Source organism: Arvicola amphibius, chromosome 10 (genome assembly GCF_903992535.2).
Source record: "Arvicola amphibius chromosome 10, mArvAmp1.2, whole genome shotgun sequence".
NCBI classification, from domain to species: Eukaryota; Metazoa; Chordata; class Mammalia; order Rodentia; family Cricetidae; genus Arvicola; species Arvicola amphibius.
Window position 1 is genome coordinate 92,339,533 of NC_052056.1, and position 14,909 is coordinate 92,354,441.

Genomic DNA, 14,909 nt, shown 5'->3' on the forward strand with positions numbered 1-14,909 from the left:
AGGCTGGCCTCGAACTCAGAGATCCGCCTGCCTCTGCCTCCCGAGTGCTGGGATTAAAGGCGTGCGCCACCACCACCCGGCCTCAAAATAATTTTTTAAGATAAGAAAAAAATAGGATTTTGGTAGTGATTTAATTGTTTTGGGGTCACCCATGCTTCTGTAACGCCTCCTTTTTATTGTATTTTATTTTGTTTGTTTGAGATAGGGTCTCATATGTAGCCCAGGTTGGCCCCAAACTTACTGTGTCCTAGAGGATGATACTGAACTCCCCATCCTCCTGTCTCTACCTCCTGAGTGCTGGGATTATAGGTGGGCACAGCTCCCAGTTTCATGTGGTGCTGGGGTGGACACAGGACTTCTGCACAGTAGGAAGCCTTCTGCCTGCTGAGCGCACCCCAGTCTTTGAAATGTTTCCCTTGCATTCAGTGACTTCTGTGTTTTGTTCTAAATGTTGTATCACATTTTTATTTAGTTATTGGTGGGGAAAAGAGGGAAGTGCCATAGTGCTTGAGTGGAGATCAGAGGTCAATTTTCAGGAGTCAGCGCCCCCTTTCATATGGGTCCTGGGAATCAAACTCAGGTCGTCAGGCTTGGCTGCAAGCACCTTTACCTGCTGAGTGACGTCTGAACAATCCGCATTTCTCACTGAACTGTAGGTTGCTTCTTCTCCCTTCAGGAAATGAGCATTCTTCCACCATCAGTGAAGTCAGAGGAATGGAGTTGCCGTCTGCAGGTTAGAAAACAAAGCATCTGCTCCCTTACCCATGTGGGAAATAAAGAAAGTGGCTTCCTGGCACACCTGTCCTAGGAAGCAGCAGTAAGGGCTGTGTGCTCTGGTCCCTGGACTGTAAGTGGGAACCAGTGCCGCCTGTGGCCTTGCTACAGCCCTAGGTCTTTGCGTGTCGACTGAGGCTCTGGATAGCCCAGGTTGGAGCTCAGCATGGAGCCACTGGCCGCGACTCTGCATCAGTCCTGTCCACCTCTGAGTGTGGGAGGAGGCTTCAGAAGCCATGTCTGCTCTTTTTCCTGTCCCTGGCTGTCATCTCAGTAGGGGCAGGAGGGTGCTGCACAACCATTAGGGAGGTGAATCTACTTGAGTTCTAGGCTAGTGTGGTCTACAAAGTGAGTTCCAGGACAACCAGGGCTCTACAGAAAAACCCTGCCCCCAACAGTTAGATGGATGGATGGATGGATGGATGGATGGATGGATGGGATAGATAGATAACACAAAAAATAACCAAAAATTAAAAAAAGTCATCTCTTTGTCAGCCCCTCCCCACCCCAAAGTAATCCATTACAAAATTAAGAAGCACTGTGACCGTGTGAAATCCTGCTGCAGTAAGCAGAGGACTCCGTGTCCATGGATGTGAGCAGCTCTATATTGTTTGATAATACTCCGTGTCCGTGGATGTGAAGAGTTTGATATTGTTTAGGAATCTGTGGGAGTTTCTGTCTCCCCTCATTCTTAATAGGGGAATCCCATATAAATTCATGATGTTTACTTTTGTGGAGACCAGGTCTGATGTAGCCTAGACTAGCCACAGACTTGTGACATCCTTGTGTCACTAAGGATGACCTTCAACTTCTGATCCTTGTGCATTTTGAGGGATGGAACACAGGGCTTGGTGCATGATAGGCAAAGTGTCTACTAACCGAGCCAAGTCCCCTGTCCGGAAATTGCCCATCAGTGCCTGATGATTACCTCTGACAAAATTAAAATTCACTGTGTGTTTAGTATGTACAAAACATAATTAAAAACCATAAAATGTCAAGGCTAAAAGCTGGAGAGATGGCTCAGCAGTTAGAACCCTTGCTGATCTCCCAGAGGACCTGGTTCAGTTCCCAGCATGCTCACAACTACTTTCAGCTATAATTCTAGTTCTAGAAGACCTGACATCTTCTGACCTCTGCATGAATTGCACACACATATGTTCATAGAAGCATGCAAGCAAACACTCATACATATAAAACAAATCTTTTTATAAATTCTAAAATGAGGCCAGCTGAGTTGCAGAGTGAGTCCTTGCTTCAAAACAAAACAGAACCCCAGGGTTGAGGACAGATTTGGGTGAAGGGTGGGATGCGAACAGTAAACTGTTGGAACTTGAGATTACTTAATAATGAATGTCATTTTAGACCTTTTCTTTTCAAGAGTCCACTCCACTGGTCTCTTCAGAAACAAATGAGGATCCTGAGGCCAATGTGAAAATGGAAGGTGAGTCCCCAAAAGCACTTGTGATTGTCACATGGTCAGAGTGACTTTCACTGTTTCTGAAATGATTTGTGTAGGATGGTGACCGAAGCCAGAGTGTGTGTGCTTACGTTCATGTGTGTGTTGTGGTGGTTTAAATTGGAATGGCCCCACAGGCTCATGTGTTTGAATACTTGGTCCCCAGTTGGTGGAACTGTTTAGGAAGGTTTAGGAGGTGTGGCCTTGTGGTGGAGGTGTGGCCCTGAGGGTGGGCTTTGAGGTTTCAAAAGCCCACACCATTTCCAGTTCTCTGCCTCGTGCTTGTGGATCAAGATGTGAGCTCCAGCTCCAGCACCATGCCTGCCTGCTGCCACGCTCCCTGTTGTGGTCATGAACTCTAACCCTCTGAAACCATAAGCCCAATAAACTCTTTCTTCTATAAGTTACCTTGGCAACAACAGAAAATTAACTAAGACAGATCCTGTGCCACAGTGCATGTGTAGGTCAGAGGACAGTGGAGCCCCTTCTCTTCCACTTTTTTTTAAAAAAATATTTCTTATAGTTTAACTTTTTATTTTATGTGCATTGGTATAAAGGTGTCAGATCCCCTGGAACTGGATCTTCAGACTGTTGTGAGCTGCCATGTGGGTGCTGGGAACTGAATCCTGGTCCTCTGGAAGAGCAGTCAGTGCTCTTAACCGCTGAGCCATCTCTCCAGCCCCCTCTCTTCCACTTTTACATGGGTTCTGGGGACCGGACTCAGGTCACCAGCCTTGCAGAAAAAGTACCTTTACTCACTGTGCCATCTCTGGCCCGCAGATATGAACGATTAATACTTCTCTCTTTAACTGTAGTTAGAATTAACGCTTGTGGGCTTGGTTTGTGGGGGGTCACTGTGTGGGGTCCTCAGTCTCCATTTGTGAAAAACTAGCAAGAGCAGTTGGAGCCCTTGGTCCTGGTAGTTTGACCTTTACAACAAGAATAAAAGACTTAGTTATGACAGCTGTCTCCTTAAGGGGTGAGCCTCAAGAATCAGTCATTTTTGAAGATGTCACCATGTGCGTCATCAAGCAGAAGGGGGCTAGCCTGGCACCTGCTCAGAAGGTCCTGGACATGGCTGTGATGCTGGAGAAACGCGCACATGTGGCTTTTCTGGGGCTCTTTCCACACCAGCTCTTGATTGTGGATCTGGAACACAGGAAAGGGACAGCATTCTCTCAGTCAAAGGAAGCCTTAAGCAGTGGGGCCTCAGGCTTCGCAGGGTACCTCTAAAAATGAAGAAAATATATTCTCCCAGCCAAAGAACAGCACATACAAAGAAAGCTAGGGTCCCAAGTCAGCTGTGCAAAGACAGGAAGAAAGGTTAATTCCCCTCCTGAAACGTTGATTTTCAAGGAAGGCGATTCGAGAGCCAAGTTAAATAAAGTCGTGTCTTTTTCTGCAGTCGTGTGTATTTCCACAGATGTAGTGTTTTCAGATCTTTAAAGTTGTTCATTTTGATGCACAAAATAAAGAAATAAATGCAGGCGGGGTGGCGGGAACATCAGGTGAGAGGAAGATCAAGCCCCCCTCTCCTTGGTCATCCTGTTAAGCTGCACAGTGCAGTGCCAGTCCCTGCCATCCACCTGGCATGCTAGTACTGTCACAATGCTGCAACAGAATGCCTGTCTAAAGGGACTGCAGAGATGGCTCAGAGGTTAGGAGTGTGCGTTGATCTTCCAGAGAACCTGAGTTTGGTTCCCAGCACCCATGTCCAGTGGCTCACAACTGCCTGTAAGTCCAGCTTCAGGGCTCTGATGCCCTCTTTGACCTCCACTGTATTCACCTGTGCAAATTCCAGCATAGACACAGGCTCATACACATAAACAGATCCCAGCATAGATGCATGCTCATACACATAAACAGATCCCAGCATAGATGTACGCTCATGCACATAAACAGATCCCAGCATAGACGCACACTCATGCACATAAATAAACAGATCCCAGCATAGATACATGCTCATACAACACATAAACAGATCCCAGCATAGATGCACGCTCATACACATAAACAGATCCCAGCATAGACGCACACTCATACACATAAACAGATCCCAGCATAGACGCACGCTCATACACATAAACAGATCACAGCATAGACGCACACTCATACACATAATAAACAGATCCCAGCATAGACGCACACTCATGCACATAAACAGATCCCAGCATAGATGCACGCTCATGCACATAAATAATCAGATCCCAGCATAGACGCACGCTCATACGCATAAACAGATCCCAGCATAGATGCACGCTCATACACATAAACAAACAGATCCCAGCATAGATGCACGCTCATGCACATAAATAAACAGATTTTTTCTATGAAAACCAACAATTTAAAGGCAGAAGTGTGTCTTGTAACTCACAGTTTGAGGGGATACAGTCTTTGACGGTACAGAAGGCATGGCAGCCAGAGCCTGAGGTGGCTGGTCACACAACATCCACAGGAAGCAGAGAGCCGGATACTGGTGCTCAGCTCGCTTTCTCCTTTGCACTCAGTCTGGATCCCTAGCCCATGAGGTGGAGCCCCAACACCAGGGTGGAGCTTCCCTCAACTAAACCCCTGGAAGCACCCTCAGACCTTCAGGGTCAGCCATCCCTCCACCACCCCACCCGGTTGCTCACTGTTCTGGGCTGTAAAACATCCAGTCTGTACTTCTCATCCAACAGGTAGTTTGTAGAGACTTGCTGCTTCTCTGCTCATCCCAACTCTTCTTTCTTAAGGAACCGCAAATCTGTCCAACATTGTAAACTCTGCAGCGGGTGTTGAAGATCTTAGGATCGTACAGGTGACAGTTCCAGGTAGGACAGTCATTTACTGTCATCATTTGTATCGTATTTCTTTTCTGGTTTTTGAGACCAGGATTCTCTGTGTAACAGCTCTGGCTGTTCTGGAATTCGCTTTGTAAACCAGGCTGGCCTCAAACTCAGAGATTCACCTGCCTCTGCCTCCCAAGTTCTAGGATTAAATATTTTTCTTTTTGTAAAGATTGTTTTCTTTTAATTTTGTGTGTGTGTGTGTATGTGTGTGTGTCAGCCATGTGAGTGCAGTGCCTGTGGAGGCCAGTAGAGGGCCTTGAATCTCATGAAGTTGGAATTGCAGGCAGTTGTGAGCTGCCTTGTATGGGTGCTGGGAACTGAACCCAGCAAACGCTCTTAACCACTGAGCCCTCTCTCCAGCCCTGTGTTACAGTCTTCATTTTTGTCTTAACAGTTTTCCAGCGTGTGTTAGTCTCATGGTGCTGTGTTTCCTCCTGGTTTACCATAACTAAAGAGTGGGGCTTTGTGAGCATCTAGTACTCTGCAGGTGCCACACAGCCACGCCCAGGTTCTGCCTAGGTTCCTACAGTCAGCTTCATGCTCCCAGGCAGTCAGAACTGGCTTCTGGTCATTTAAATCATCTTTTCTCCACGTGTATATAAGCTCTGTCTAGGAACTCGGTAAACAGTCTAGTTACATGGTTACTCCAAAGTAGGAAACTGAGTTGGGGGGGGCAGTATCTAGTTACATTTAATTTACTGTGTGTGTGTGTGTGTGTGTGTGTGTGTTAGTACATATTTTTTATTTTATGTGTAGTGTATGGGCCTGAGTATGTGTGTGTGTGCATCACATGTATGTAAGAGCCCATGGAGGTTGGATGAAGATGTCAGATCCCCCAGGAATTAGAGTCACAGGAGGCTACCAGCCACCATGTGGGTGCTGGAAACTAAACCTGGATCCTCCGCAAGAGCAGTGAGCACTCTTAACCTGAGCCATCTCCAGACCCATTCCCAGAATTGGTTTTTTTTTTAAGATTTATTTATTTATCATGTATATGACATTCCTTCCATGTGTGCCCGCAGGCTAGAAGAGGGCACCAGATCTCATTATAGATGGTGTGAGCCACCGTGTGGGTGCTGGGAATTGAACTCAGGACCTCTGGAAGAGCAGCCAGTGCTCTTAACCACTGAGCCATCTCTCCAGCCTCCCAGAATTGTTTTAATACACACTTTTATACTTCTTGAATTTTGAGCCACACAACTGTTTTAGTTACTCAAAAGTAAAATTAGGGCTGATGAGATTGCTCAGCAGGTAAAAGTACTTGCCACCAAGCCTGACCAATAACCATCTAAGTTCCTCCCCAGGACCCACATGCTAGAAGGAGGGATCTCTGCTCTCCACATAATACCTCCCCCCCAAAAAAATAGTTTAAATGAAAAGTTTTGAGTATTTTGTGTAATGAGGTGCTGCGGGCAGGCCTGCTTTTCGTCCCACCTGGCTCCCGGCTGCCTGGCTAGCTTATGTCCTGAAATAACAACACACAAACTGCATTCATTTAAACACTGCCTGGCCCATTAGTTTCAGCCTCTTACTCACATCTTGATTAACCCATATCTAATAATTTGTGTAGCACCACGAAGTGCCTTACCGGGAAGATTCTAGTGCACGTCCATCTTGGGCCAGCACTTCATCGCGTCTCTCTCTCTGAGGAGAGGCACGGCAGTCTGGCTCAGAGAGCAGAGGCATGGCGATTTATTAACTTCCCTTCCCATCATTCTGTTCTGTCTACTCTGCCCACCTAAGGGCTGGCCAATCAAATGGGCCAGGCAGTTTCTTCATTAACCAATGAAATCAACTCAAACAGAAGACCCTCCCACATCAATTTTGTTTATTTATGTATTTACTTATTTTTGGAGACAGACTACGTTGTGTGTCCCTGGCTATTCTGGAGCTCATTATGTAGACTAGGGTGGCCTTGAACTCTTTTTTTTTTCTTTTTCTTTTTGAGACAGGGTCTCAAGATTCAGGCTGCTTTGAACTCACAGTGCTTCATCTGCCTCTGCCTCCTGACTTTTGGACCACCACACCTGACATAAAGATTCTATTTATTTTTTTTAAGCATTTATTTATTTATTATGTATACAATATTCTGTCTGTGTGTATGTCTGCAAGCCAGAAGAGGGCACCAGATCTCATTACAGATGGTTGTGAGCCACCATGTGGTTGCTGGGAATTGAACTCAGGACCTTTGGAAAAGCAGGCAATGCTCTTAACCTCTGAGCCATCTCTCCAGCCCGATTCTATTTATTTTTGATATGTCTTTATTTGTTTTCCATGTATGAATTTCACCTGTGTGTATGCTTGTGCACCACAGGCATGCCTGCTGCCTGTGGAGTTCAGATGAGGGTAGGAATGGTTGTGACCACCATGTGGGTGCTGGAAAAGGGACCAGGTCCTCTGCAAGAGCAACAGTGTTCTAGCTGCTGAGTCTTTTCCCTTGCCGCTCCCACCCACCACCTTTTTTAAAATTTATTTTTTAGCCGGGCAGTGGTGGTGCACGCCTTTAATCCCAGCACTTGGGAGGCAGAGGCAGGTGGATCTCTGTGAGTTCGAGACCAGCCTGGTCTACAAGAGCTAGCTCCAGGACAGGCTCTAAAGCTGCAGAGAAACCCTGTCTCGAAAAAAAACAAAAAAAAAATATTTTTTATTTTTATTTATGTTCTGGTTTTTCTTTTTTTCCTTTCTTCCTTTCTTCCTCCCTTCCTTCCTTTCTTTCTTTTTTTCTTTCTTTTTTTGAGACAAGGTTTCTCTATGTAGCTTTGGAGCCTGTCCTGGCACTGGTTCTACAGATCTGTAGACCATACTGGGCTTGAACTCACAGAGATCCACCTGCCTCTGCTTCCCAAGTGCTGGGATTAAAGGCCTGCACCACCACTGCCTGGCTGTCTTTTTTTTTCACCCTGGAACTTGCTCTTTTAGATCAGGCTCGCCTTGAACTCATAGAGATCCACCTGCCTCTGCTTCACAAGTGCTGGGATTAAAGGTGTGCACCACCACTGCCCAGCTATGTTCTGGTTTTTCGGTACAGGGTTTCTCTATGTAGCCCTGGCTGTCCTGGAACTCATTCTGTAGACCAGGCTGGCCTCAAGATCACAAAGATCTGCCTGTTTCTGCCTCCCAAGTGCTAAAATTAAAGGTGTGTCTACCACACCAGTTTTAAATTTTTTTTTGTTTAAAATAAGAGCCAGGGGGGCTGGAGAAATGGCTCAGAGGTAAGAGCACTGGCTTCTCTTCCAGAGGTCCTGAGTTCAATTCCCAGCAACCACATGGTGGTTCACAACCATCTATAATAGGATCTGGTGCCCTCTTCTGGCAGAACACTGCATACTTAATAAATAAAAAAAAAAAGTCTGTAAAAAAAAAAAAAAAGAGCCAGGCATGGTGGGGCATACCTTTAATCCCGGCACTCAGAAAGCAGAGGCACGCAGATCTCGAATGCAAGACCAACCTGGTCTACGGAGTGAGTTCCAGGACAGCAAAGGCTACAAAGAAAAACTCTGTCTGGAAAAGAAAACACGGAACTTTAATTTAAAAAAAATAGAATATTCCCTTCTAGTCCCAGCATCATTTATTTTTCCTTTGTCGTCGTGTTGCGTGGTCTGAGATCTGTGCCATGGCATTGAAGGCAGAAGTCTCGTGCAGCGTTGAAGGCTCCTAAACGTAGCGTGAGCAGGGACCAGAGATGGCCCAAGGCTGAGAGGGACAGATTACTGCTCTTGTAGAGGACCTGGGTTTGTTTCCCATCCCACATCTGCTCCAGGGGAGCCCCTATCCTCATCAAAGGGCTCTTGCATGCATGTGGCATACACATAAATACAAATAAAAATTTAAAAGTAATATGGCGTATATTTCTATAGGGTTGTCATTCAGAAAGTGATCATCTGTAATGGCTTCCATTTTGTGAATTTCCCAAATGCTTAGTTATTGTGCTCAGGTGATTTGAGTGTCTTTGTTAGGGTTTATGTTGCTGTGAAGAGACACCATGACCACAGCAACTCTTATAGAGGAAGACTTTTAATTGGGGCTGGCTTACAGTTTTAGAGGTTTAGTCCAGTATCATTATGGCAGAGTGCAGGCCGATGTGGTGCTGAGAAGTTGCTGAGAGTTCTACATCTTGATCCACAGGCAGCAGAAGGAGACTGTGTACCACACTAGGCATAATTTGAGCATATGAGACCTCAAAGCCCGCCCCCACAGTGACACACTTCCTCCAACAAGGCCACACCTCCTAATAGTGCCATTCCCTATGGGCCAAGCATTCAAACACATGAGCCTCTGGGGTCCATACCTATTCAAACCACCACAGCAGGTAAAGTGCCAACAGGCATTTCTGCTAATACCTGTCTTAGAGGGGAAAAAAAGTATGAATGAGCCTGGTTTGCTTCTCCAAATTATTTTTAGATAATGAGAAGGAGAGACTGTCCAGCATTGAGAAAATTAAGCAGCTTCGAGAACAGGTGAACTACCTCTTCAGCAGAAAATTTGGTAAGCTTCTGTCTTGTTATACATCCAAAATGTATGTATTTGTTAAATTATGTGGGGGAGGAGGGTATGTACATGCGAGTGCAGTGTCTCTAGAGGCCAGCAGAGGGCGCCAGATCCCTTGGGACTGGAGTTACAGGCAGTTGCTACCCATCCAGTATTGGTACTGGGAATCAAACTCAGCCCTTTGGAAGTTAATGACTCTTAACTGCTGAGTCATTGCTGTTCTACAGCCCCCAAATTTGTAAACTTTATTCCCTCCACCCATTTGAAGCACTGAACATTGAAAGTACTCTAGGCCTGTTCTAGTCTCTAACCAAAATACTTTTTTCTTTTTATTTGTTTTTGAGAAAGGACTTGGCTAGATAGCCTAGCCTGGCCTTGAAGTCAGTCAGGACATGCTTGCATTGCCCTTGAGAAGTGCCAGAAGCACAGGCCAGTACCGTTGGCAGGTGTTTCCAAAGTCTCCGTAGAGTAAGCAGTATGCGTTTTCGGCCTCCTGCTTTGCTTCGGCCTGTGTCACGAGGCTCAGCTCAGTCGCCGTTGAGTTTGGAGACAGCTTGTCACTTATCTCACCCTAGCTGACTCCAGTGATCTTACTCTTCAACCACTCAAGCAGCAGGGATTGTATGTGTGCCTCTAGGTCCAGCTCAGATGTGACATTAACAACCAAGCATGGACAGCCTGGCATGTAATCCAAGCACTTAGGAGGCCGAGGCAGGACGATTGCTGTGAATTCAAGTCCAGTCTGGGCCACCATAGACCCTGACTCAAAAAGAAAAAAAAAAAAAAGACCAAGAACAAAAAGCAGAGTTTTGGAAAAGTAAACCCCAAAGTCACCCAGTTTACACCCTGCCTCTCATCACAGGGGAGGCCATAGGAGTGGACTTCCCTGTGAAGGTTCCCTACAGGAGAATCACCTTTAACCCCGGCTGCGTGGTGATCGATGGCATGCCCCCAGGAGTGGTGTTCAAAGCCCCTGGGTACCTGGAGATCAGCTCCATGAGGAGGATCCTGGATGCGGCGGATTTCATCAAGTTCACAGTTGTCAGGTGAGCGCGTCCCAGCTCCACGTGAGAACGCAGCTGGACACAGGCAGCTGCCGAGTGCACGAACTCAGCCAGGAGACAAGGTGTGGGAAGGAGCGGCACCTCATTTCGGGGCCGAGATGTCCCAAGGCTTTCCCTCTCTTCCACTTTGGCAGAGCTGTGTCTCCAGTTCCTTGCATTATTTTTTTATTGCAATTATTTACAAGGGGCTTGTCATGGCACATGTGTGAGGGCAGCTTGTGGAAATCAGTTCTTTCCTGCCCCCACGTGGGCCATGATTGAACGCAGTCAGGTCTCGGGCTTGGCAGCAAGCATCTTGCTGACTATCGTGGGCAGCGCCCCTTGGCCTGACTTCCAACTTTGCCTAGCATTGTGCTGATTCCACCAAAAGTGTGGAGACACAGCTTGCTGGGCAGAATGAAAACGAGCTCCCCCTTTCTCTCCTGTGTCTCCCTGCAGACCCCTTCCTGGACTTGAACTTAGTAATGGTGAGTACTCTACAAAGTAAGAACATTGCGGGACATGGTGCTTTGGGGAGTGTCTTGGCGGGCACTTGGGACAGAGTCCCATGTCTGTAGTCTGAAGCCTTCCAGTGGAGCGCGTGGACATTCAAGTGTGTTTGTTATGTTTGTTTTGTTGTGGGGCTGGAGATGACACCCAGGGTCTCCCACATGCCAGGCAAGCACCCTGCCTTTGATCTCCATCCACAGCCCTGGTTTACATTTCTCTTTGGTTACCTTTTGTTTGGTTGCTGTTCGTTATTGTTTGAGACAGTCTCAGTGTGTAGCTCTGGCTGGCCTGGAAACTCCCCGAAGATCCACCTGCCTCTGCTTCCTGCTTCTGGTGAAGGGATTATAGGTGTGCATCACCACACCCAGCTGTTAGGTGTTGGGAAACATCGCACATTCCTGCAGTCCCGGACTAGCCTGGAACTCATGGTGTAGTTCAGGCTGGCTTCAGACTCACAGCAATCCTCTTGCTTCCACCTCCCAAGTGCTAGATTCACACTCATGACACCATGCCTGGCTTTATGTGGTGTTGGATATCAGAGCCCAGGCTTCAAACATAGCCGGCAAGTGCTCCATCACACCCCAGCCCCAACTACAATTTCTTTATTTTTTTAATTTTTTTATTTTTGGTTTTTCAAGACAGGGTTTCTTTGTATAGCCCTGACTGTCCTGGTACTCACTCTGGGAGATCATAGAGCAGGATGACCTCAAACTCACTGAGATCTACCTGCCTCTGTCTCCCAAGTACTAAGATTAAAGGCATGCACCACTATGACCACTATACCTCGTTACCCAACTACATTTTTTTTTTTTTTTTTTTTTTTAATTTATTTCTGTTTTATGTGCATTGATGTTTTGCGATGGGTGTTGGGTATCATGGAACTGGAGTTACAGACAGTTGTGATCTGTCATGTGGGTGCTGGGAATTGAACCTAGGTCCTCTGGAAGAGCAGTCAGTGCTCTTAACCACTGAGCCATCTCTCCAGCCCCCCAACTACATTTTCTTAAGATAAATTTTCATATCTGTGTTATCAGTAACTGCTCCACTTACCTTTATTTATTTTTGTTTTAGTTTTGGTTTTTGTTTTTTTTGAGACAAGGTTTCTCTGCGTAGCTTTGGAGCCTGTCCTGGAGCTCTCTATGTAGACCAGGCTGGCCTCGAACTCACAGAAATTGCCTGCCTCTGCCTCCCAAGTGCTAGGATTAGAGACGTGCACCAACACTGCCCGTCCTTACCCTGGGTCTTTTGAGATTGACAGCAGATTAAGTCATATATCACCTCTGTTTGGGCCCTACTTTAATATTTCAAATCTCTCTTGGGAAGTTAGGTAAGGTGGCACACACCTGTGATCTCAGCACTCAGGAAACTGAGGCAAGAGTCCTGCTAGGAGTTCAAGGCCAGCCTGAGCTACAGATTATGGCAGTCTCAAAAAGCCAGAGAAAGAGAGCCGGGTATTGTGGCGCAGGCCGTTAGTCCCAGCACTCAGGAGGCAGAGATGGGCAGATCTCTCCAAGTTTGAGGCCAGCCTGGTCTACAGAATGACTTCCAGGAACAGCCAGGGAAGACTATGTAGAGAGATTCAGAGAGTGGCTGGGCGTGGTAGCACATGCCAATAATCTCACCTTCAGGAAGTAGAAGCAAGAGGATCAAAATTCAAGGTCTCCTACCTAGTTCTTGGCTGCCTAGTGAGTTTGAGGCCAGCTGAGGAGGAATCAGGATACCCACTCTCAAAAATACAAGAAAACGGGGTAAGGGATAGGGAGTTGCGAAATCACCTTTCCTTGTCTCTATAAAGTGGGAAAACGGAAGATAGACCAGGAGGGCCGAGTGTTTCAAGAAAAGTGGGAGCGAGCATATTTCTTTGTGGAGGTGCAGAACATCCCCACATGTCTGATCTGCAAGCAGAGCGTGTCGGTGTCCAAGGAATACAACCTGCGCCGCCACTACCAGACCAACCACAGCCGGCACTATGACCAGTACTCGGGGCAGGCGCGGGACGAGAAGCTGCAAGAACTGAAAGCGGGGCTGCAGAAGTACCTCGTGGGGGCCTCAGACATCGTGTGCCCCGAGCAAGCGTTCTCCAACACAAGTCCACCTGCGAACCCCGTGGCCCCACCCGTGGAAGACCTGGCCGGGAACATATGGAAGACAGTCCGACAGAAGATCCGGTCATTTGTGGCGTACTCCATTGCCATCGATGAGATTACAGATATCAACGACACCACCCAGCTGGCCATCTTCATCCGCGGCATAGATGACAACTTCGACGTGGCCGAGGAGCTTTTGGACACTGTGCCCATGACAGGCGCCAAATCCGGGAATGAGATTCTTCTCTGCGTAGAGAATAGTCTCAAGAAGTTCAGTATCGACTGGTCCAAGCTGGTGAGTGTGGCCTCCACTGGCACCCCGGCCATGGTGGACGCCAACAGTGGGCTGGTGACGAAGCTCAGAGCCAGGGCAGCCTCATGTTGCAAGGGGGCCGACCTCAAGTCCGTGTGCTGTATCATCCACCCCGAGTGGCTGTGCTCCCAGAAGTTACGGATGGGCCACGTCATGGACGTGGTGGTGGACTCGGTGAACTGTATCTGCTCCCGTGGCATGAACCACGGTGACTTCACGACGCTGCTCTACGAGCTGGACAGCCAATACGGTAGCCTGCTGTACCACACATCCCTCAAGTGGCTGGGCCGGGGGCTGGTCCTCAGGAGGTTTTTCGAATCTCTGGAGGAAATAGACTTGTTCATGTCTTCCCGGGGCAAACCTGTGCCCCAGCTCAGCTCCCAGGACTGGATCCTGGACTTGGCCTTCCTAGTGGACATGACTACACACCTCAACACACTGGACGCCTCCCTCCAAGGCCATTCACAGATGGTGACACAGATGTACGACTTCATCCGGGCCTTCCTAGCAAAGCTGTGCCTCTGGGAGACGCACCTGGCCAGCAACAACCTAGCCCACTTCCCCACGCTGAAGTCTGTTTCCCAGAGTGAGAGCGACGGGCTTAACTACATACCCAAGATCGCGGAACTCAAAGCTGAGTTCCAGAAGCGGCTGGCGGATTTCGAGGCCTGGGAGAACGAGCTCATGCTGCTGAGCTCCCCCTTCTCCGTCAAGATCGACAGTGTCCCTGAGGAGCTCCAGATGGAGGTGATCGACCTGCAGTGCAACACGGCACTGAGGACCACATACGACAAGGTGGGCGTCCCGGACTTCTACAAGCACCTCTGGAGCAGCTACCCTAGATACAGGCTCCACTGTGCCAAGATGCTCTCCATGTTCAGCAGCACCCACATCTGCGAGCAGCTCTTCTCCATCATGAAGCTGAGCAAGAAGGAGGCGCAGTGGGGCTCGGCGCAGGTAGCAACCTGAGGGAGGAGAGGGCCGGGGCCTGACATCCCAGTACTGGGAAGGTCGAGGCAGGAGGATCTGAGTTTGACTTTGCCATCCGCCTGGGCTACGTATCAGTATCGAGACCCCAGAGAAAGTGCTGGAAGAGATACGGAAGGAGCGGAAACATGGCCGTTGTTCCCCTGTTCCCCCCATTGTGTGGAGACCTAGACTGTCCCAGGCCTAAGAGGTTGTGAGATGAGAGCAACCGACTGTAAAAACCTCTCAGTTGAATGGGATAAAAGTCCCTCTTTGAATTGGAACCCCAGTTTGCATACCACACCTGTTCAGATGGCATTTGAGGGGGTTCAGTGTAACTGAGGTGTTTCCAGTGGTTGGTGCCTCTTATTCCTGACCGCCCTGTGTTGTCCATTCACATAATACAGTTTGTAATAAACCCACTGAAAGATGTGTGTATGTGTG

The 14,909-nt window shown here is 47.9% G+C and overlaps 1 protein-coding gene across 5 annotated transcripts in view; it reads left to right on the top strand.

Annotated features, from left to right (window-relative positions):
- The window catches only part of LOC119825463 (general transcription factor II-I repeat domain-containing protein 2), a 37,158-nt gene extending 22,261 nt beyond the window's left edge, over positions 1-14,897 (top strand). For 2 of the 5 annotated variants that reach the window (XM_038346326.1, XM_038346331.1), the window contains 7 exons: positions 657-733; positions 2,137-2,215; positions 4,963-5,040; positions 9,460-9,543; positions 10,409-10,592; positions 11,049-11,077; positions 12,895-14,897. In XM_038346326.1, coding sequence (XP_038202254.1) covers positions 657-733; positions 2,137-2,215; positions 4,963-5,040; positions 9,460-9,543; positions 10,409-10,592; positions 11,049-11,077; positions 12,895-14,468 — 2,105 coding nt within the window. In that variant the 3' untranslated portion in view covers positions 14,469-14,897. The remainder of the gene's footprint in view (positions 1-656; positions 734-2,136; positions 2,216-4,962; positions 5,041-9,459; positions 9,544-10,408; positions 10,593-11,048; positions 11,078-12,894) is intronic. The other 3 variants (XM_038346327.1, XM_038346328.1, XM_038346329.1) reach the window with 3 other exon arrangements.
- Positions 14,898-14,909: the final 12 nt, after the last annotated feature.